We start from the raw sequence: 22,827 nt of genomic DNA, 5'->3' as shown, positions 1-22,827 counted from the left end.
GGGTCGTACCGCCCCTCCGTCACGAGATATCAAAAAACGGACCTCGGATTCGTGATCAGGGACAAAAGTTACCCCTTAGGACAAAGTTTCACGCAAATCGAAGAGGGGTCGGGGCAACTGCTGTGTGAGTTGGCGGAGAATTACCCAATTCTTAAAATTCTTAAAATTCTTAAAATTCTTACAATTCTTACAATTCTTACAATTCTTACAATTCTTAAAATTCTGAAGTGAAGTGAAGTGAAGTGAAGTGAATTTCAAGGTTCTCATGACAAAATTTGAGAAATTCCTGCTTATTTTTTCCAATGTGCGTAAAACGCAACAAAACAAATGCTTCCTAAGTAGTTGCCACGCAATAAAAAAAAAGTTGCGTTCATATAAAACGCTCGGTCAACAGTCCGGAACCGGAACGAGAAAAAAAGCAATATTTTAATTGATTTCCTTTGCTTTTCCCCGAAAAGCGTGGGCGAATTAATTCACATTCCACTTCAATTAACAGATTTTCATTGCTTTTGGTCGAGGTCGTCTTCCGAGGAAAAACTTTGTTAGCCTCAATCTTATTGATTTCTTCTTGCCTTCGGTGGCACAGTTTTTCCGCTCAAATAGGAGAGGGGGATCACGTACCACGTGGGTGGTGGGACAAACAACCACCCACACGTTCTAGACATTCTATAGAAGAGATTGCGCGACGGATCACCATCATCATTAGATCAGTATTATATTTGGGCGTGGGGAACACGCGATGCCAAAGAAAAGCTCATTAATTTCCAGTCGATTTGGGTGCCGAGTTTTCCGGCTGGGTTGGCCGAGAGGAAAGTTCGACGCCGTCTTCAGGGCGAAAGGAATTCGATTCTCGGGTGGAATGTTTTGTTGGGATCTAGCTGAAGAAGCAACATTTCTGGAAATTGCCAACCAGCTGGAACGGTTCTGCTGGATTTAGGGATTTGAAAAGTTCTACGACACGGTTTGAGTTGAGTGGTGTCTAACAGTTATAGACAGTGATAAGACTCTGCTTTCAAGTGTTCAAGATCCGGAGATAAATAAGGATTAATTTTGTAGCTAAAAACCTTTTTTTTGTACAAGCCAAAATTCAAACCAAACGCTACAACGATTCAGCTTCAAAAGGTTCATTATTTTCAACAAACTCAACAAGTGCCCCTTCACCAAACAAATCAATGCCGACAATCATCGCCACGTTCGAAACCACTTTAGACTCGAGAGAGGGAAAAAACAGTCAAATGCTCATGTTTCATTCATGGAAAACCCTTTTCGAGCCCGGCGAAACTGGTTCTGCCAGCACAATTTTTAGTTCTGGTTGTGTTTTTGTGTCGACTTTTGGGTAACTTCAAGTGTTGCCAGTTGTGTGATTCTCACTCGACACCACAATCATCCATCAAAGCCATAACCAAACAATCAAACAGTGCGGTGCCGACCGGGTGACATTTTCCGCGGGGAAAAGTGTGGGTGGTGGGAAAACATTTTTCCTGCTCGACTTTTCCGAGTGGGACTTCAAAGCTCGTGGAGGGGAGGGGGGTCGAAACAGGGTGGTGAAACATTCAAGATATCATCAAATGAGAATTCAATTCAGTGCGCTGTTCAAAATTTAATCAAATCAAGCCTAACTCAATTTGTGCGAGCGTTGAGTGAGTGTTGAAGTGTATGAATATGTGTATGTAAGTGTGTGTGAATGGTAATGTGCTGGGAATATATTTTCAATTGGCATTCGAGCCAGCTGCCGGTCTCACTTGATTCGGGAAATTTCGTTATTTTCATGTGTGGGTGTATGACGCTAAAAGCCACACAATATTGTGATGTTTGGTGGCCATGTTTTGAGGTTATGGTGGGGTTTTTTGGTTTGGTCCGCCGAAATTTGAATTGTGGAGTAGAAAGGCTTAGAGTAATATTCAAAATCTAAAAATAACTGTGAAAAATAAACAAACTTATTTAAAAGCAACTATTTATTCATATATTATCTCAATGTGTCTACCAATTTAAACTTCCAAAAACCTTGAATGTACTTTTTTTCTAAATTGAATCAATAAACCGTTGATTGATCTCAACTCTTCTTTTCCCCGCCCACAGAACCAAACACGTCAGCTTCGCCCGCTCCTACACGCTAACCTCGTTCGACGAAGCCATGGGCGGGAGACCCCTGTCCCGGCTGGCCGCGGCCCGCAGCCAAGAAAGACTGATCGGTGGTAAGAAGCCTACCATCACGCTGTCAACGCAGCAACTTCCAGCCACCGCCCAGTTCGGGGGCACTCCTCTGCACTCAATCCTCCAGCAACCCACGCACCAGCAGCAGCAGCAACAACAACAACCGGGAATCCTTCAGCAACCGCCGACAGTCCACCAACAGCACATGCACGTCCATCAGCAACACCTGCAGCACCACCTTCACCAGCAGCAGCAACAACAACTCCTCAGCCAGCAACACCAGCATCAACACCACCATCAACTCCATCAACACCAGCAGCAACCACAACAGCTACCTCCCGGCAGTGGAGTCCTGCTGACGCCGGCCGCCATCGGAGTGGGAGTTGGACCCGGCGTTGGACTTTTGTCCCAGCAGCAACAACAACATCTCCAGCAACAACAGCAACTCCAGCAGCAGCAGCAGCAGCAGCAGGAAGTCCTGGTGGTGGAGAAACACAAACGAAGTGCCATGAAAACGCAAGCCACCCAAACCGAGGTCCATCTGGGTGGGAAAAAGGGCCAAACCGGCCAGGCGGCACACCACCTGTCGCTGAGTCCGCGGACGATTCACAGGGTGAGTGAGAGAGGGAGTGAAGGGGACTCTTCTGGGAATTGTTTGGATTTAATTGAAATTTATCGTTTGTTTTTGTTTTGATGGTGTTGCGTTGTTTTTGAGGGGAGGAAAGTGGAGAGCTGTTTTCGGGGAGAAATGGAAACAATTTGGCTTTTTGCTTGCAGCGCTAGGAAGCTTTAATTAACGGATGTTTAGTAGGTTGGTGAAGTGGTTGTTCATTATTTGGTTTTGAACAAAGTTTTGTTACAAAACAAATTTTGATAATTCATGTACCCTTAAACGTAATTTTAAGAATATTTCATCAAACAAAAAAAAATCACACAACTGTGTCATACAAAAATACAAAAAATCTTAAATTCAAAAATAAAAAACAATTTGTTTGGGTTTGGGTTTGGGTTTGGGTTTGGGTTTGGGTTTGGGTTTGGGTTTGGGTTTGGGTTTGGGTTTGGGTTTGGGTTTGGGTTTGGGTTTGGGTTTGGGTTTGGGTTTGGGTTTGGGTTTGGGTTTGGGTTTGGGTTTGGGTTTGGGTTTGGGTTTGGGTTTGGGTTTGGGTTTGGGTTTGGGTTTGGGTTTGGGTTTGGGTTTGGGTTTGGGTTTGGGTTTGGGTTTGGGTTTGGGTTTGGGTTTGGGTTTGGGTTTGGGTTTGGGTTTGGGTTTGGGTTTGGGTTTGGGTTTGGGTTTGGGTTTGGGTTTGGGTTTGGGTTTGGGTTTGGGTTTGGGTTTGGGTTTGGGTTTGGGTTTGGGTTTGGGTTTGGGTTTGGGTTTGGGTTTGGGTTTGGGTTTGGGTTTGGGTTTGGGTTTGGGTTTGGGTTTGGGTTTGGGTTTGGGTTTGGGTTTGGGTTTGGGTTTGGGTTTGGGTTTGGGTTTGGGTTTGGGTTTGGGTTTGGGTTTGGGTTTGGGTTTGGGTTTGGGTTTGGGTTTGGGTTTGGGTTTGGGTTTGGGTTTGGGTTTGGGTTTGGGTTTGGGTTTGGGTTTGGGTTTGGGTTTGGGTTTGGGTTTGGGTTTGGGTTTGGGTTTGGGTTTGGGTTTGGGTTTGGGTTTGGGTTTGGGTTTGGGTTTGGGTTTGGGTTTGGGTTTGGGTTTGTTTTGTTTTTGTTTTTGTTTTTGTTTTTGTTTTTGTTTTTGTTTTTGTTTTTGTTTTTGTTTTTGTTTTTGTTTTTGTTTTGGTTTTGTTTTTGGTTTGTTTTTGTTTTGTTTTTGTTTTTGTTTTTGTTTTTGTTTTTGTTTTTGTTTTTGTTTTTGTTTTTGTTGTTTTTGTTTTTGTTTTTGTTTTTGTTTTTGTTTTTGTTTTTGTTTTTGTTTTTGTTTTTGTTTTTGTTTTTGTTTTTGTTTTTGTTTTTGTTTTTGTTTTTGTTTTTGTTTTTGTTTTTGTTTTTGTTTTTGTTTTTGTTTTTGTTTTTGTTTTTGTTTTTGTTTTTGTTTTTGTTTTTGTTTTGTTTTTGTTTTTGTTTTTGTTTTTGTTTTTGTTTTTGTTTTTGTTTTTGTTTTTGTTTTTGTTTTTGTTTTGTTTTTGTTTTTGTTTTTGTTTTTGTTTTTGTTTTTGTTTTTGTTTTTGTTTTTGTTTTTGTTTTTGTTTTTGTTTTTGTTTTTGTTTTTGTTTTTGTTTTTGTTTTTGTTTTTGTTTTTGTTTTTGTTTTTGTTTTTGTTTTTGTTTGTTTTTGTTTTGTTTTTGTTTTTGTTTTTGTTTTTGTTTTTGTTTTTGTTTTTGTTTTTGTTTTTGTTTTTGTTTTTGTTTTTGTTTTTGTTTTTGTTTTTGTTTTTGTTTTTGTTTTTGTTTTTGTTTTTGTTTTTGTTTTTGTTTTTGTTTTTGTTTTTGTTTTTGTTTTTGTTTTTGTTTTTGTTTTTGTTTTTGTTTTTGTTTTTGTTTTTTTTTTTTTTGTTTTTGTTTTTGTTTTTGTTTTTGTTTTTGTTTTTGTTTTTGTTTTTGTTTTTGTTTTTGTTTTTGTTTTTGTTTTTGTTTTTGTTTTTGTTTTTGTTTTTGTTTTTGTTTTTGTTTTTGTTTTTGTTTTTGTTTTTGTTTTTGTTTTTGTTTTGTTTTTGTTTTTGTTTTTGTTTTTGTTTTTGTTTTTGTTTTTGTTTTTGTTTTTGTTTTTGTTTTTGTTTTTGTTTTTGTTTTTGTTTTTGTTTTTGTTTTTGTTTTTGTTTTTGTTTTTGTTTTTGTTTTTGTTTTTGTTTTTGTTTTTGTTTTTGTTTTTGTTTTTGTTTTTGTTTTTGTTTTTGTTTTTGTTTTTGTTTTTGTTTTTGTTTTTGTTTTTGTTTTTTTTTTTTTTTTTGTTTTTGTTTTTGTTTTTGTTTTTGTTTTTGTTTTTGTTTTTGTTTTTGTTTTTGTTTTTGTTTTTGTTTTTGTTTTTGTTTTTGTTTTTGTTTTTGTTTTTGTTTTTGTTTTTGTTTTTGTTTTTGTTTTTGTTTTTGTTTTTGTTTTTGTTTTTGTTTTTGTTTTTGTTTGTTTTTGTTTTTGTTTTTGTTTTTGTTTTTGTTTTTGTTTTTGTTTTTGTTTTTGTTTTTGTTTTTGTTTTTGTTTTTGTTTTTGTTTTTGTTTTTGTTTTTGTTTTTGTTTTTGTTTTTGTTTTTGTTTTTGTTTTTGTTTTTGTTTTTGTTTTTGTTTTTGTTTTTGTTTTTGTTTTTGTTTTTGTTTGTTTTTGTTTTTGTTTTTGTTTTTGTTTTTGTTTTTGTTTTTGTTTTTGTTTTTGTTTTTGTTTTTGTTTTTGTTTTTGTTTTTGTTTTTGTTTTTGTTTTTGTTTTTGTTTTTGTTTTTGTTTTTGTTTTTGTTTTTGTTTTTGTTTTTGTTTTTGTTTTTGTTTTGGTTTTGGTTTTGTTTTTGTTTTTGTTTTTGTTTTTGTTTTTGTTTTTGTTTTTGTTTTTGTTTTTGTTTTTGTTTTTGTTTTTGTTTTTGTTTTTGTTTTTGTTTTTGTTAGAAATAGTTAGAAAATAGATAAAAATAAATGATAAAAAAATTATAAATTTTAACCAAATTGTACAGCATGGTGTTGTTTTATATTTTACCAATTAATACAAAAATTACAATTGGAAAACATGTGTCATAGATTTGTGCTGTTTTCCAACTTTAATTCGTCGTAATGCCTAATCCTCTCAATAGCACACTTTTTTATCCTTTTAATTATCCAGTTTAGGTCGTTTTCTTATCGTGCCACACCATACACAACATACGCCCACACTTTATCGAACGACGTCGTAGACTTACGAGAAAAAAGCGAGCAATCTTATCAGCCAACCTACATCTGGTGACCTAACGGTGCCCTAATAACAATCAGCGAAAAGGTTGTGTCTTGTTGGCTGCACTTGACACCACACGCCCACCCTCGCTAGGACCGCCACAAATTCGTTAGATTAGCGGACCAAAATTGGCCTGTCAGTAGCAACTGCTGCTGCTGTCTGGGGGTCGTTGCTAGCCTAGAAACTTGAGAGCTTCCAGGAAATTTTGGGTGAAGAGCACCCTAAACAAAGTTGGGTGTAGCTGTTAGGCAATTTGTTGTCGTTGACAAGTATTGCTAACGAAAACACTGTAACAAGTGGATATTTAGTCTGCCTGATTTAATGATTCAATTTAATTTTTGAATATTTTTTAATTTTTAATCTATCGAATGATTCTTAGTGTAATTGAAATCTGGAGCATTTTATTTTCTTCTGAAATTTTATTGAAAAATGCTTTCCAATCTTTAAATTGAATGAATGTTCTCGGCCAAATAATTCCTTACTCGAGTCAGCATGTCGAAGGCAAATCAACCGACAAGTGCCTTCATTGGAAAAGTTTTCCCCGGGATCGTGGTCCACTTTCAGGAACACGGCTAACTGAGCTGGAAAATTGCCTTCACAGAACGTCAATTCAGTGGAAAATCTATTCACAAGCGACTTTAATGTAGTGGATGGACCAGAAAAAAAAAACCAAAAATACTTCAATTGATGTATCTCATTCAAGGATCATTACATTATCTCAACAGCTTTACCTCTAGAGTGTTTTTCATTCATTAAAAAAAAACCTGAAAAACACGACCAACCGAAAGGATGCAAACGCCATTAGCCATAAATCAAAACTTTTCAATGGCTGCTAAATGGCTTTCCAGTGCCAGTAACGGTTAATGGTAATTACATTTGAACAGGCCAGGAAAGAGCAGGGCAACCCAGCATCCACAGCGTGTCGATATGGTGATGACGTGAATGATGACCATTATGGGAATTACTTTTTAGTACCTAGGCCAACGTGGCTGCAAGCAGGCCCAATCGAACTGAACGGCGATGACTAGATAGTGCGTGGATGTGGGGTAGGCTGATAACGTGTTGAAGTGTGCTTTAGAATTGGGAGGAAGTGACGGGAAGGGAACTTCCATCGATGAATGTTGATGCAGTTAGTTGAACAAGTATCACGCTTTGATTAAATGATAAGTTTGATTAACTTATCCTTTGATTTTGATTATATTGATTATTTTTAAATAATCAAATGTTAGTTAATTTTTGAGTAATTTAGTTTCAATAAGGGATAACATTCATGTTAATCGGTCCAGCTTTTTTAAAATATAAAAATAAACTGTTCGTTATTTAAAATTTATTGCATTAGTCAAAAACAAATTGAGATGTGAAAATTTTAAGATCACAAGTATTTAAAAACGAGTGACACGACAATTCATCTCTGCATAGATCATACTAGCAGATATTGGGCGAAGATTCGTCAATTTCAAATGTTTATTTGAAAATTATACTAAGCATGATTCAATAGTTTACTTTTATACTTAGAAAAGAAAATTTAGGTAACTTTTTTAATTTCAAAAACTCAAAAAAACGAATTCCGTCATTGTCGTACATACTAGATATATGTATTTTGAAAGTCCTTATTTGGCCAAGTTAAATCAACGCGATGGACATTTGATAGTGTGCTCTGTAACTTGTTCAACTTATAAAATAGTTTGATGAACTCGATGAACTTCTTGATCTCTACCCTCTACTTAATTAAAAAATCATCTGAATAATGTTATCTCTAAAAATGTGTAAGATTTCTACTTTTCCAGTTTAACCCAACGTTTTTAGTAGCTTATCAAAGATAAATTTACATAATTAAAGAGTAACCGAGCAATTCCATGTCAAATAGGGAATCGGTTTTACCCGACCCTCTCCGATTTCAATGAAACTATGTAGACATGTTATCCTATAGGCATATATAAGCCATTTTTTGTGTATATGGAGTCAGTTACACTCGATAATGACATTTGAGAAGGGCGTAAGTGTTTTACATATTTTTGTATTTCGTAATTTAAATATTGCTGTATCTCGAAGCCGTTGGATCTTATCAAAAAGTGGTCAAAGACAAACTTGTTGGAAATTTGACGGGCTTTTCGAAAAAAATTCACTGAAAGAAAAAAACACTCCACTTTTATGAAATTTTTTGATTTTTAAATTTAAAAGTCAAATTTGAAGGTGAGCCCACGATTTTTTTTTTCGTTCAAATTTTTTGCGAAAATAGCCTAAGATGTTACAAAAAGACTCACGAAAAATGCAGGATGGAGCAACTCACCTAAAAAAATACAAAAATCATTTACTGAAACTGTTTTTTTTGAAAAGTGCTCTAAACGTAATTTTTTTCTTCAAAAACTGAATACGGAAATCGATTCCCTAGACAATTTTACATAAAAGTCTCCATATTGACCATTGTCCTAAGTCCAATCCTTGTGAAGTTACAGCGGTTTTGAAAATAAAAATGTTGAAAAAATAGGATTTTTGATGGTTTTTGGCAATTTCTTTATGACCGAGTTGATTTTTTAGTCTCGAAAATATTTTTACCGGAAAGCTCGTTCAATTTCCCATAAGTTTGTCTTTGACCACATTTCAATTGGATGTATGGGCTTACAGATATAAGCTAATTACATTGCTTATAACTGAAAACATAATATTTTTTCAGTGTAGTGTAGTAACCTGGATAGTAAATTAGCTTAATGATCGTGTTACACGATCATTAAACTGTTATGGTTCTTTTGCTTTGTTTTTTTTTTAATATGAAGAACATTCACTTATTTATGTATCGAAATTATTGTATTATTCAAAATTTCAAGGCTCATTGTATTCTGACGTAATGTATTATAGAAAATGAATGGATAAAAATATAAAATAATTAAATATAGTTTTCGAAATAATTGGAAAATTTCACGAATGTTTCATTGTTCATTGATTTTTCATTGTTCATTCATTGAAAGTTGTACCACTAGTTGCTGAGATATCTAAGATACTTAGAAAACTTCAATTTTTCTGTTTCTTTATCTTTAAGCCGCTCAGCAACTAGATGTACAATCTTCAATGTCTCTTACCCAATTTTACAGAAAAATTTTGGACTTAAAAAAATCAGGCATGATCATTTATGGTCACTATCAAACATTGAGGGCATTTTATTAAACAATCTGTATATTACTTTTCTATTTCAATTTATATTTTAAATTAAGGCCGTTGTTAATATTTTTCAAAGCTTATGTCGGGCCCCCTTCAAAATTGGTCTGAAAAATCAGGGGGCAAAACAAATATTTATCAAAAAAGCTTCAAAATTTCCATGAAAATAGAAGTCTGATCAACTGAAAACAATCTCAAATACATTTTCCTGCATTAATACTGATGCATGATTGGGCTTGTTTAAAAATGTTTTAAATTTTTATAAAATTCCGATGAGCCGCGCCGCGAAAAATATATTTTTTGTCAATTTTTAGATATTTTGGAAACTAATGCTTGCAGAACAACTGAACAGCATTTTTATTTTTTCATGCATTTCAAACACTATTTGTAGGGCGAGTGATTTTTCGCGATTTCACGGAAGCCGCGTAATCCGTGAAATGCCGTGAAATTTGCAATATTCAATTGAGTAATCGCTAACCAGTGCATTTAAGCTTAATTTTTTAATTCAAACACTTCACATGATTTTTAACAAGGATTTTAAAAGCAGTTTTCAAATAAAAATTATTTCATGAGCATTGTTTTAAAAATATTGTTCTTTAGAATATTCAACAAATCGCACATGGTTTTTTGTAAACATTTCTAGAGAAAATTATTTGTTCAAAAAAGTTCATAAATATTTTCAAAGAACAAAAAATACGCCAAAAAAGGCTCTTCAATTTTTAAAGGTTTGTTTTATTTTTTGAACGATGTTTAACTAACGATGAACTTATTGCATTTAAATATTTTGAATATAAATTATAAGCATAAGCATAAGCACAGGTGCCCACCCGCAGTTGCTACTTCGTTATTGACCAGGGCATCTCAAAGACCCCTATCATGCTGATCAATACAGGCGCCGGCCACGACCAGTGATAGGGTCACGGAAAAGTGGATGGGAATGTTAGTCCGATACTTGAGTGATAGAGACCCATTAAAATATTGTGAATAAATATTTAAACACTTTTGAATAAAAATTATGTTTTTAAATCCATTTTTTTTTATAAAATTTGTAATTCAAATTGATTAACAATTTTGCAAAGTATTTTTGTTTTTTTATTGGAATTATAAATAAATTAAAAAAAACTGCTATTTATGAAGATTTGCCTGAACTTTATTGAAATACTTTAATTTCCCTATTGCTGAAGTTTAGGGAAGCAAAAATCACTTAATTGCACTTATTTGAATTATTCTAATTTTGATGCATTCGAGGTTTAGGAAGTGTTTCGTTTTGGAGGTATTTTAGCAAATTAATTTTATAAAATCTCTAAGCTGAATCATAAATTCAACAGTCGGAAATTCTTCAAATTTTTCCAAGATTAAAAAAATGTGTCTAGAACTACCGCTAACCCTTTTCTGTTCATAATTTTGCTAAAAGAAAACATCATCACGTTAATTTTGAGCAGTTTTTAGAGTACCGTGAAATTTCTATTTTTTGTTATTGGCATGCCGTTAAATTTCGATTTTTGCGTGAAATTCACTAGCCCTAACTATTTCCATTTCGTAGTTTAAATTTTTATCCTTTTGTTTTTGGTTGAAATCGGCCAATTTTGTTGAGAATTTTTCAGTCAAACGTTGAAATTCACCTACCCTATAAAAATAAAAATAAGTTGATTATTTAAAGTTTGTGATTGCCACTTTTTGTGCATCAACTCTTATAAAACTAATCCAATAACAAAAATCTTTTGCTCATTTTGTCGTTATTAAAACAGTGATAAACAGTTAATTAACAACCACCTGAATTATCGTTCCAACTCGAAGAGGCATTTTGATTTGATTATGATTACGCTTGTTGGCACGCCCGGAAATGTAATTAAGTCCCAATTAATTTCCATAATTAAATTTCCACTCGCTGCACGAAAGTGAAATTTGCTTACTCTTGAATTTGAATTTTATTAACTCATTTTTGCCTTCCCCCTCGGCTTTAACGCACATCGACATTTTTAAAGCTCATGTTTTTCCTCAACAAGACGCAAGGGGGGAGGACGGTGCTTTCCACATTCTCACACATGTTCCGGCCATGACTCAGCATCGAGTTTACCAAAGCCATAAAAAGCGGCTTATATCGAGCATAAAATGTTTGCGCGTAGGTGTGTGAGTGAGCGTGCGTGTGTGTTAAATTGGTATTGAAGTTCAACCCCATCCGCGTTGATTTATAGTAAATATTTTCATGATTTTTTGTGCAAACACGCCGCGCCGCCGCCTACTGCTGGCTCCGTTCAAGTTTATCTTAAAGCCATGTGAACATCATGAAAGGGATGCTCTTCTTTTGAATTTCACAAGCTTTTTCAGCAGAAAGAAGAACACTCCTCCAACTTGTGGCAACACAAAAAAAGCTTATGGAAGCCACCAAACGCGTGAATTTCGTGATTTATTTTGTATTCACGCGGTTTTTCACATTTTTTTCTCCTTCTTCCCTTCTTTCGGCAGGTGAAAATGGTTTCGCAGGGAGCGCAAACGAACGGAGGGCTCAACGGTGCCAGCAACGGAGCCGGCGGTCGCAAGCTGACGAAAAGCCTTTCCGAAGCGGCGGACCGGTTGCAGGAGAACGGAATCGATGGCATGCCCCTCGGCGGGGTGGAGGAGCCGAAGACGTAAGTTGCATAGACTATTTTAGTTTTTTAAACTGTGATTTCGTAAACAAATTTTGACTTTCTTTGTTTTCTTCCTTAAGTTATTTTTCATTTCTAAAAGTCAACAGTTTTAAATCAAATTTTCAAATCAATCAATTCAAACCCATTTCTGACCGTAAAAAAAAGCTCACTCACAGCCGCTTTCCATTCTTCACCCCTCCACAACACACGCGCCTCTTCAGTCCCACCGAGCACGAGCATCTCCATCGAACGCAGTCAGAGGAGCCACCGAAATCACCCTTCACCATCACCTCACCGCCCTCATCCACCAAATCATCGTCGCAACTTCAACAACACCAACAGTATCAGCAATACCATCCCCAACACCAGCAACACCACTTTGAACTGCCTACGTCGCGGGCCTCGTCCCAGATGACCTGCCACTCGGAAACCTCACGGAGTGGGGACGGATATCCGGCGGATCGGGTCATGACGCACTCGCGGAACCACTCGCAGGACAGTGCGACCTCGTACAGGTCGACGGACGGGTCGAGGACGTCGTACGAGGCACCGTCGTATCCGTACGAGATGTACGACAGCATTGTGATCCCGAGGAGGGCGAGCCACACCCTTTCGAATGAACCCTTCCAGGTGTTGCGGCGGGACATTGAGCAGGTTCACCACCATGGGGGAGGTCATGAAAATGGCAGTGGTTACCAGGTGTTTGAGACGCACAGTTTGCCGCGGAGGACGTGCATCCATCACAAGCCGGAAGAATTTCACACTCATACATTGCCACGTCGCGATCATCACTCCACCCACCATCACCATGAGATCATCTTCAAGGATCAGCTCAAAATGCCACCGCAGGAGGTGCTCATCCCGAACGGGAGCGGTGGCATTAACCAACCGAATGTTCGTTCCTTTGACAGCAACAGTCTGAACCGGCGAATGTCGTCGGCCCACGCGTCCCAGGACAAGCAGAACCAGCCAGGTCGAAGGGCGTCGTACGCGTACGTGAACCCCGCAGACACCCACTCGCTGACGCGGAGGAACTCCATCACCCACCAACAGGTCCAGATGGTCCAGCCGATGATCCAAGCCCAACGCCAACAGCAGCAGCAACTCCAACAACCCGCCCCTCAACCAGTGTTCCAACCTCTGATCAAACCTCAACCGCCAATCTTCTCAACCCCTTCCCATCCCCCACCCTCCTGCCCCATAACACCACCAAACATCCAACCCCTGGACATGCAGGACGACACCAAGTCCTCCTCGGACGAATCCTGCTCGACCTGCGAATCCGAAAGCGAAAAAGAAGACGACAAACACGAAGAAAAGGAAATCTTCATCGACTTCAAACCTCGCGTCTCACCCATCCCGTCACCAAGCACCCTCAAAAAGAAGAAACTTCAAAAGACCCTCTCCGAAGGAGAAATCCTACTCGATCGCAGCAAACCAACCAAACCAACCGCCGCCAGCCAAGAGCACCTGCAATCCCCGCCAGAAACCCCCCAGCAGCAAGACTCCAACCTGCAGTTCAGCGAAACCCCCATCAAAGACGAGGGCGCCTTTCTCGGCAGTCCAACGAGCTCAACCGAACTGCGCAAGGAATCGTTCCGGAAGCGATCGGTAAGCCTGGACGAGCCAACGAGTACCGAGTACGAGGAGGACGAAGGCCAGGAGAAGGGACTGCTGGAGGAGTTGGAGGCGGACGGGAAGGACGACAAGATGGTAACGGCACCGCCGTCACCGTCCCGCGAGGAGCGGCTTTCGATCAAGTCCCACTCGCCGTTTCACTCGTCGGAGTCGCTCGCGACGAGGGATAACTCGGACGGGATTTGGAACGAGTCGCAGGCGACGATTATGACCACGAGGTGATGGCGAAGATGCGTTTTGTTGAGATTTAAAAAAAATAATTCAGTTTATTCTCGGAATTTTACTTTCAAGCAGCCTAACGGAAAACGGGAAGCTGACACCGACGTCGAAGAGGAAAAACCTCTTGCTTCAGCACCAGCAGCGCAGCTCCATGGACACCGATGCGCTGGATATGGAGGATATCGCTGATCAGGTGAGCAAGATAGTATTTTTTAACATTCCAACGCCCAAGGCTCCAAAAAAGTTGGAACGGTAACTTCAACTCAATCGTTCTCGGGCATAACTCAACCAATCAAGATGATTCTTCTTTCCAGTGATTTGTTAGGATGTCTAGATGATTCTAGACCTTTGCAGAACTTAATTTGATCAAATCTGTAATTTTTGCGATCAAACACATCGTTCCAACTTTTTTTTCGCGTTTAAAAAAAAATTCGCCGAAAATTCCGCGGAGGCAGTCGTTTAAAAAAAGTTGGAACGATGTTTTCGGTCGCAGAAATTACAGATTTGTTCAAATCAAGTTCTGCAAAATTTTAGGATCATCTAGACATTCTTACAAATCACTGGGAACAAGAATCGTCCCGATTGGTTGAGTTATGCCCGAGAACGGGCGTGTTGAAGTTACCGTTCCAACTTTTTTTGGGTGGCTTGGGCGTCCGTGTAAGTTGGACATGCGTTGGGCTTTCCAGTGTTAAGAAATTTTGAAATAGTTTTTTTTTTTTTGCAACGCCCTTTTACCGTGATTACTTTTTTCATTCCATTATTTTTCCAATTTTAATACAAACGTTTTAGGGTAATTCTCTACCAACTCACACGAAATCGGGAAAAGTTGCCCAGACACCTCTTCGATTTGCGTCCTTTGTCCTAAGGGGTAACTTTTGTCCCTGATCACAAATCCGAGGTCCGTTTTTTGATATCTCGTGACGGAGGGGCGGTACGACCCCTTCCATTTATGAACATGCGAAAAAAGAAGTGTTTTTCAATAATTTGCAGTCTGAAACGGTGATGAGATAGAAATTTGGTGTCAAAGGGACTTTTATGTAAAATTAGACGCCCGATTTGATGGCGTACTCAGAATTCCAAAAATGCGTATTTTTCATCGAAAAAAAACACTAAAAATTTTTTTAAAATCCTCCCATTTTCCGTTACTTGACTGTAAAAAATTTTGGAGCATGTCATTTTATGGGAAATTTAATGTTCTTTTCAAATCTACATTGACCCAGAAGGGTCATTTTTTCATTTTGAACAAAATTTTTCATTTTAAAATTTCGTGTTTTTTCTAACTTTGCAGGGTTGTTTTTTAGATTGTAACAATGTTCTACAAAGTTGTAGAGCAGACAATTACAAAAATTTTGATATATAGACATAAGGGGTTTGCTTGAAAACATCACGAGTTATCACGATTTTACGAAAAAAAGTTTTGAAAAAGTTGGTCGTCATCGATCATGGCCGTTCATGGTCACCCGCGACAGACACGGACGACGAAACAAAGAGAAACGCAAAAAGTAACTTTTTCAAAACTTTTTTTTTCGTAAAATCGCGATAACTCGTGATGTTTATAAGCAAGCTCCTTATGTTTACATATCAAAAATTTTGTAATTGTCTGCTCTACAACTTTGTGGAACATTGTTACACTCTAAAAAACAACCCTGCAAAGTTAGAAAAAACACGAAATTTTAAAATGAAAAATTTTGTTCAAAATGAAAAAATGACCCTTCTGGGTCAATGTAGATTCGAAAAGAACATTAAATTTCCCATAAAATGACATGTTCCAAAAATTTTTACAGTCGTGTAACGGAAAACGGGTGGATTTTTAAAACTTTTTTATTGTTTTTTTTTTCGATGAAAAATACGCATTTTCGGAATTCTGAGTACGCCATCAAATCGGGCGTCCAATTTTACATAAAAGTCCCTGTGACACCAAATTTCTATCTCATCACCGTTTCAGGCTGCACATTATTGAAAAACGCCTCTTTTTTCGCTTGTTCAAAAATGGAAGGGGTCGTACCGCCCCTCCGTCACGAGATATCAAAAAACGGACCTCGGATTCGTGATCAGGGACAAAAGTTACCCCTTAGGACAAAGTTTCACGCAAATTGAAGAGGGGTCGGTGCAACTTTCCCCGATTTCGTGTGAGTTGATATATAATTACCCCTATTTATTCTAAAAAAAATGAATCTGACGGCCTTGGATTTTAGTAGAAGTTTTGAAATAATCCAGCGATCTCCTGTATTAATCCGGCGAAAATCAATTTTCTTATTTCCTTTTCTGTTTTGGCTGTATCTCAGCCAGCCATCAAAATGTTCATTCTTCAGAGCTACTCAAACAAATTACATCAAAATTTTGGAAAGTACTTTTCAATTCAAACCCCACTTTTATATCATAAAAGGAGGTCATAGAAAATTTATCGCGTTTTAGAACTATTTTAAAAAGCAGTTTAATTTTTTTTAATAAAATGGCAACACTGCCAAATATTATAAACCTTTGTTGAACCATAGCTCAAAATTTGTTTTTTCCTCTTAAAGTATGGCCTGTGGTCAATATGTGTCAAACTTTGCACTCAAAAGTGGTTAATTTCAACATAGAAGGCTTTGTTATTTTTTAAATGTTTTGTTATTCAAAAAAATAAAATAATTTGTTTTTATTAATTGTAATGAGAATTGGATGTTTTTTAAGGATTGATTATAGGAATTTATAATTGCAAATTTGCAGAAGTAAGATTTTCTTTTTTATGCCCCATAAGAATTGTACAGAATAAAACCAAAGCTAATCGAAATTGTTCATGTAGTTATCTCATTACCCTGTAGTTATCTTTAAAAATATCAATACATTCTTCTGCTTTGATTTTCAATTGCTCATATGCATTCTCTGAGATTTCGGTCATTCGATTTTTTTTGTGTTTTTTAATCCAGCTGAAACTGTTTTGGTGCCGTCGGTATGCCCAAAGAAGCCATTTTGCATCATTAGTTTGTCCATATAATTTTCCATACAAATTTGGCAACAGTCCATACAAAAATGATATGTGAAAATTCAAAATTCAGTATCTTTTGATGGAATTTTCTGATCGATTTGGTGTCTTCGGCAAAGTTTTAGGTATGGATATGGACTACACTAAAAAAAAATAATACACGGTAAAAATTTTTTTGGTAATTTTTAATTTCACTTTTTGTCACTTAAACTTGATTTGCAAAAAAAAAAACTATTTTTATTTTTATTTTTTTTTTTTTATTTATTTTAGAGGACATAAAATGCCAACTTTTCAGAAATTTCCAGAATGGGCAAAAAATCTTTGACCGAGTTATGATTTTTTGAATCAATACAGATTTTTTCAAAAAATCGAAATATTGGTCGCAAAAATTTTTCATTTTTCGATGTAAAATGAAATTTGCAATCAAAAAGTACTGTGGTGAATTTTTGATTAAGTCAATTTTTTTCAAGTTATAGCCATTTTTAGGTAACTTTTTTGAAATTAGTCGCAGTTTTTCATTTTTTAAAATTGGTGCCCATGTTTGCCCATCTCTGAAAAAAATATTTTTGAAAAGCTGAGAAAATTCTCTATATTTTGCTTTTCCGAACTTTGTTGATACGACCCATAGTTGCTGAGATATTGCCATGCAAAGGTTAAAAAACAAGAAAATTCATGTTTTCTAAGTCTCACCCAAACAACCCACTATTTTCTAATATCGATATCTCAGCAACTATAAGTCCGATTTACAATGTTAAAATATGAAACATATGTGAAATTTTCCGATCTTTTCGAAAAAAAATACTTTCAAAAATTTTAAATCAAGACTAACATATCAAATGGGCGTAATATTGAATGTTTGGCCCGTTTGAAATGTTAGTCTTGATTTAAAAATTTTGAAAGTATTTTTTTCGAAAAGATCGGAAAATTTCACATATGTTTCATATTTTAACATTGTAAATCGGACTTATAGTTGCTGAGATATCGATATTAGAAAATGGGGGGTTGTTTAGGTGAGACTTAGAAAACATCAATTTTCCTGTTTTTTAACCTTTGCATGGCAATATCTCAGCAACTATGGCCATATATGGGTCGTATCAACAAAGTTCGGAAAAGCAAAATATAGAGAATTTTCTCAGCTTTTCAAAAAAAAAAATTTCATAGATGGGCAAACATGGGCACCAATTTTAAAATATGAAAAACTGCGACTAATTTCAAAAAAGTTACCTAAAAATGGCTATAACTTGAAAACGGTACACTTTATCAAAAATTCGCTAAAGTACTTTATGATTGAAAATTCCATTTTACATCGAAAAATTAAGTTGAAAAATTTTTCCGACCAGTATTTCGATTTTTTGAAAAATCTGTAATGATTCAAAAAATCATAACCATCAAACCAAACATAAACTGTTATATTTGATATTTTTGCAAAACAGTTTTGAAATTCCACTGAGATGATTGACAAAATCTCTAATTATTTGTTTATTTTATTGTTTAGAAAACTTGAAAAAACTAATTGAAAAAAAAAAAACTTAATCTTATTTTTAAACCAGCCACTCACAAACCACTTCAAAATCGTAATCTTCCCTGGCACGAATATTTCTATTCATTCCCGTTTCAAATCATGTTTATCCAGCAAAATAAAATAACTCGATTACTGAATTCAGGAACCCCATTCAATTCGGTAGAATCACGTGAATCCTGCACTGCAAAGGGGCTTTACATTTGTCGCATGTTTTTCCACGTTGTCATCGCTATCGTAAAAATATTCCCCATTTTCCGGTCCCTTTTCCTCCCAACGAACAAAGGAGAAGAGAGAAAAGCTTACTTTCACCGTAAATCGATCTAGTTAAATTTATGTATACGTACGTGTGTGTACTCCAATATCGAAACGAAACATTCTCTTTGTCCCTGCTGGCACCAGTCCTTGGAAGTCTTCTCGTTCGGTGCTGTTATGGTAAAGGCAGCGATCTTTTTTCTGGCTTTTGTGCGAGAAATAATATTGGAAAAACCAAAAGAATGAAAAAGATTTCCGGAAAAAGGGAGTAAATTCCATCCTGCACACGACGAAGCTCCCCGGAAACGATTGGAAAAGGGGTTGGAAAATCTGCGACGAGAAGCCACAGAAGCTGAAAAGCGCAACTTTACGGGTTGCATACCTCATGGGGGGGAGGGTTGGCCGGAAATTTGCAACGACGAGGATAAATTTAATAATTTCTTCATTTTTAATTAAAACATTTGCTGAGAATGTTGCTGGTCTGGCTGGATGGGTTGTTATGGTAGGAATGTTGCTTCCAGAGTTATGATTACAAATAGCTGTAAAACGTTCTTCTGTCATTGAAATTTGAATAAACGATTAAAAGATAATTTTTATCGTAGACTTACTAGCTTTTTTTTTGACTCAAACACGCTAAGAAAACTTTAATTGATATCTTGACATCTCAAGATTGAAACTCAAAGCACCAGAAGATCAAAACAAACTACTCACAATTTCAATCATCTTCTCCTCCTCCACAGCCCCTTCCGCCACTTCCGGTCGCCATCATCCCGTCCGGCGCATCCCTCCAGGGCGTCTCCATCACGACGCAAACCGGTGTCATCCCGTCGTTGGCAACCGGGCCGGTGACGTCCCCTAGTGGTCCGATGCCGACGGCCACCGTCAAACCGACCCCCTCGATTGCCGTCATTCCGTCGCTAAGCATCGAACGCGAAGAGCGAGACCTGAAGATGAAGCAGAAAACGGCCACCCTGAGACGACCCTCGAGGCCACTGTCGCCGTCGAAGCGCAGGGGCAGCGACCAGAAGAAGCTGCCGAAGGTTGAGCCGCTCATTCATCGGTGAGTTTATTTTGCATTGTATTATTAGGAATTCCCTGAGATTTCGGCAACTCGATTTATTTGCATTCAGGTAATTCTCTGTCAACTCACGCGAAATCGGAAAAGTTGCCCAAACCCTTTTCGATTAGCGTGAAACCCATATCACGAGTCTATGCTCCATTTTTCGACATCTCATGACGGAGAGACGGTATGACCTCTTCCAATTTTGAACCTTCCTACCTCACTCAGAATTTAAAAAAAAAAAAGTATTTTTCATCGTGAAAAACACTGAAAAAATCAAAAAGCCATTTCAAAAAAAATTAAAAACTCTGCCATTTTTATCAAAAATCAAACCATCCACATTAACGACCCCCGGGTCTTTTGTAGTCTCTATAATTATTTAAAAAAGATTTAAAAAAATTGAGACTTGTCATTAAAAAAAGGAAATTTTATGTACATTTTGAATCTGCAATAACCCAGAAGGGTCATTTGTTGATTCAGAATAATATCAATTAATTTTAATTTATTTAATTTAATTTAATTCCAATTAATTGCAATCAATTTCAAATAATTTAAATTTATTTCAATATTTAAAATTAATTTCAATTTACTTCAATTATTTCAAATATTTTTTATAAATTTAATTTATTTCAATAAACTTCAATTTATTTCGATTAATTTCAATTAATTGCAATTAATTCAATAAATTTTAATTTATTTTAATTGATTTATATGAATTTGAATTAATTGTTTTCAATTTGTTTTTTTTTTTAATAATTTCAACTAATTTGGATTCATTTTATTTCATTCCAATTAATTTCAATTTATTTCAATTTATTTTCATAAATTAATATTAATTTCAAATAATTTCTTTTGCTTCAATAAATTTCAATTTATTTCAAATTATATCAATGTATTTCCATTAATATCAATTAATTTCAAATAATTTCAATTTTTTAAATTTATTTCAATTTATATCAAGTAATTTTAACAAATTTTAATTGTTTTTTATTCATTTAAATTAATTTAAATTGAGCTCAGCTAATTTGAATCAATTTCCATTCATTCCAATAAATTTCAATTGATTTCAATTAATTTCAATTATTTCACTTAATTTCAAATGAATTAAAATAATTTCAAAGCATATTGAAATGATTTTAAATCATTTCAATTAATTTTAAATAATCTTAAGAAAATTTCCAAAAAAAATCAAAAAAAATAATCTTTTTAAAATTTTTATAAAATACCTTCAATTCATTTCAAATAATTTAAATAAATTTAAATTATTTTTAATTATTTAAATTAATATCAATGCATTTCAGTTAATTTGAATTCATTCAAAGTAATTTAAATATATTTCAATTAATTTCAATTCAATTCATTAAATTATTATACATTTAAATTTTTTCAAATAATTTAAAATTAATTTTAATGCATTTTGATCAATTTCAATTCATTCAAATTAATTTCTTTTAATTTTAATTCATTTTTTATGAATTTCAATTGAATTCGATTAATTTCAATAAAATTCAATGAAATTTAATAAAATTCAATTAAATTCAATTAAGTTAAATTAAATTCAGTAAATTTCAATTAATTCCAATTAGTTTCAATTAAATTGAAATAATTTTGAAAAATTTCAAATAATTTTAAATTTTTTTTTAGAATTTCAAATAATTTCCAAAAAAAAAAACAAATAAAAAATTTTAAATAATAAAAAAAAAACCAATAATTTCTAATAATTTTAATTCATTCAAAATACAGCCATGCCTCGGTTTTGCACGCCCCAGTTTTGCACCGTTCAGCTGCCTCGGTTAAGCACAGACCAGTGTTTAACTGAAGCACAGAGCTTATGGGATTTTGGCTATATGGGAGACATTGGCTATAATTCTATGAATAATCATGCAAACATAACAAAATTATAGTGTTTTGGAATCGGGATGATGTCAGCTATCCATTAAAATTTTTATTTCATGAAAATTTTCACAAAAATACGTATTTTTCCTGTATTTTGTAAATGCATATTTTTTCTCTAAAGAAACCAAAAATTTATTGTTATTGCAATATGGGTATCAAATGATCAGGTTTTTTTTCATACATTTTGGATGTAACAATAACATTTTTAGAAAATATTCAAAATTTTCACAAAACTACGTATTTTTGAAAAAAAAAAAAATACTCAAAATTTCAATTTTTACAATATGGGTATCAAACGATCGGGATTTTTTCATAAATTTCGAATGTAATAACAACATATTTAGAAAATACTCAAAATTTTCACAAAACTACGTATTTTCGATAAAATACTAAAAAATTCAATTTTCACAATATGGGTATCAAACGATCGGGATTTTTTCATACATTTCGGATGTAATAACAACAATTTTAGAAAATACTCAAAATTTTCACAAAACTACGATTTTTTGAAAAAAAGTACTCAAAATTTCCGTTTTTACAATGTGGGTATCAAACGATCGGGATTTTTTCATTTATATCGAAAGTAAAAACAACATTTTTAGAAAATACTCAAAATATTCACAAAACTACGTATTTTCGAAAAAAATACTCAATATTTCCGTTTTTACAATATGACCTTTTAAATTAAATCTCAATCTTCCTGCTCAGCGGATTTCGCCAGAAGGAGAAGACGATGATCACGATACCAAATGAACACAAAGCAATCTAAATATACTGTTTTCAGGCTGGAATAGATACCAAACTGTCACACGTAGCACTACGGTTGTTTGATATATCTAGAATCTCAAGGGCCTCAATGGTACAATTGGCGGTGCGTCTTAGTACTAATGAGGTGGTTGGGGGTTCAAGTCCCGTCGTCCCTTAGAAAAATCGGACACATGACGATACAAAGTAACAAATAATGAAAAAATCTCAACCATGTGATACTCATATAGTAAAAAACTGAAATTTGGGGTATTTTTTCGAAAAAACGTAGCTTTGTGAAAATTTGGGTATTTCCACAAATTTGTGTTATAACTTTTGAAATGTATAAAAAATCCCGAACATTCGATACCTCTTGTGAAAAACAGAAATTTTGAGTATTTTTTTTTTCAAAAATACGTAGTTTTGTGAAAACTTTGAGTATTTTCATTTTTTTTAATAACTTTCGAAATGTATGAAAAAATCCCGATCTCTTGATGCCCACGTTGTGAAAACAAAAATTTTGAGTACTTTTTTTAAATTCGTAGTTTTGTGAAAATTTTGAGTATTTTCTAAAAATGTTGTTATTACACTCGAAATGTATGAAAAAACCCCGATCGTTTGATACCCATATTGTAAAAATTGAAATTTTGAGTATTTTTTCGAAAATACGTAGTTTTGTGGAAATTTTGAATATTTTCTAAAAATTTTGGTATTACATTCAAAATGTATGAAAAAATCAAGATCGTT

General features: G+C 34.8%; 1 protein-coding gene across 9 annotated transcripts in view; it reads left to right on the top strand.

Moving 5' to 3' along the window:
• Nucleotides 1-22,827, top strand: part of LOC6050917 — a 363,016-nt gene that overhangs the window by 322,387 nt on the left and 17,802 nt on the right. For 8 of the 9 annotated variants that reach the window (XM_038256309.1, XM_038256308.1, XM_038256312.1 and 5 more), the window contains 5 exons: nucleotides 2,080-2,767; nucleotides 11,621-11,784; nucleotides 12,006-13,640; nucleotides 13,717-13,834; nucleotides 19,121-19,440. In XM_038256309.1, the coding sequence (XP_038112237.1) occupies nucleotides 2,080-2,767; nucleotides 11,621-11,784; nucleotides 12,006-13,640; nucleotides 13,717-13,834; nucleotides 19,121-19,440 (2,925 nt within the window). The remainder of the gene's footprint in view (nucleotides 1-2,079; nucleotides 2,768-11,620; nucleotides 11,785-12,005; nucleotides 13,641-13,716; nucleotides 13,835-19,120; nucleotides 19,441-22,827) is intronic. The other variant, XM_038256316.1, reaches the window with a different exon arrangement.

The sequence above is a fragment of the Culex quinquefasciatus genome, chromosome 2 (genome assembly GCF_015732765.1).
Source record: "Culex quinquefasciatus strain JHB chromosome 2, VPISU_Cqui_1.0_pri_paternal, whole genome shotgun sequence".
Taxonomy (NCBI): domain Eukaryota; kingdom Metazoa; phylum Arthropoda; class Insecta; order Diptera; family Culicidae; genus Culex; species Culex quinquefasciatus.
The sequence above is the reverse complement of the archived record's forward strand: the minus strand, read 5'-3'. Positions and strand labels throughout refer to the sequence as shown.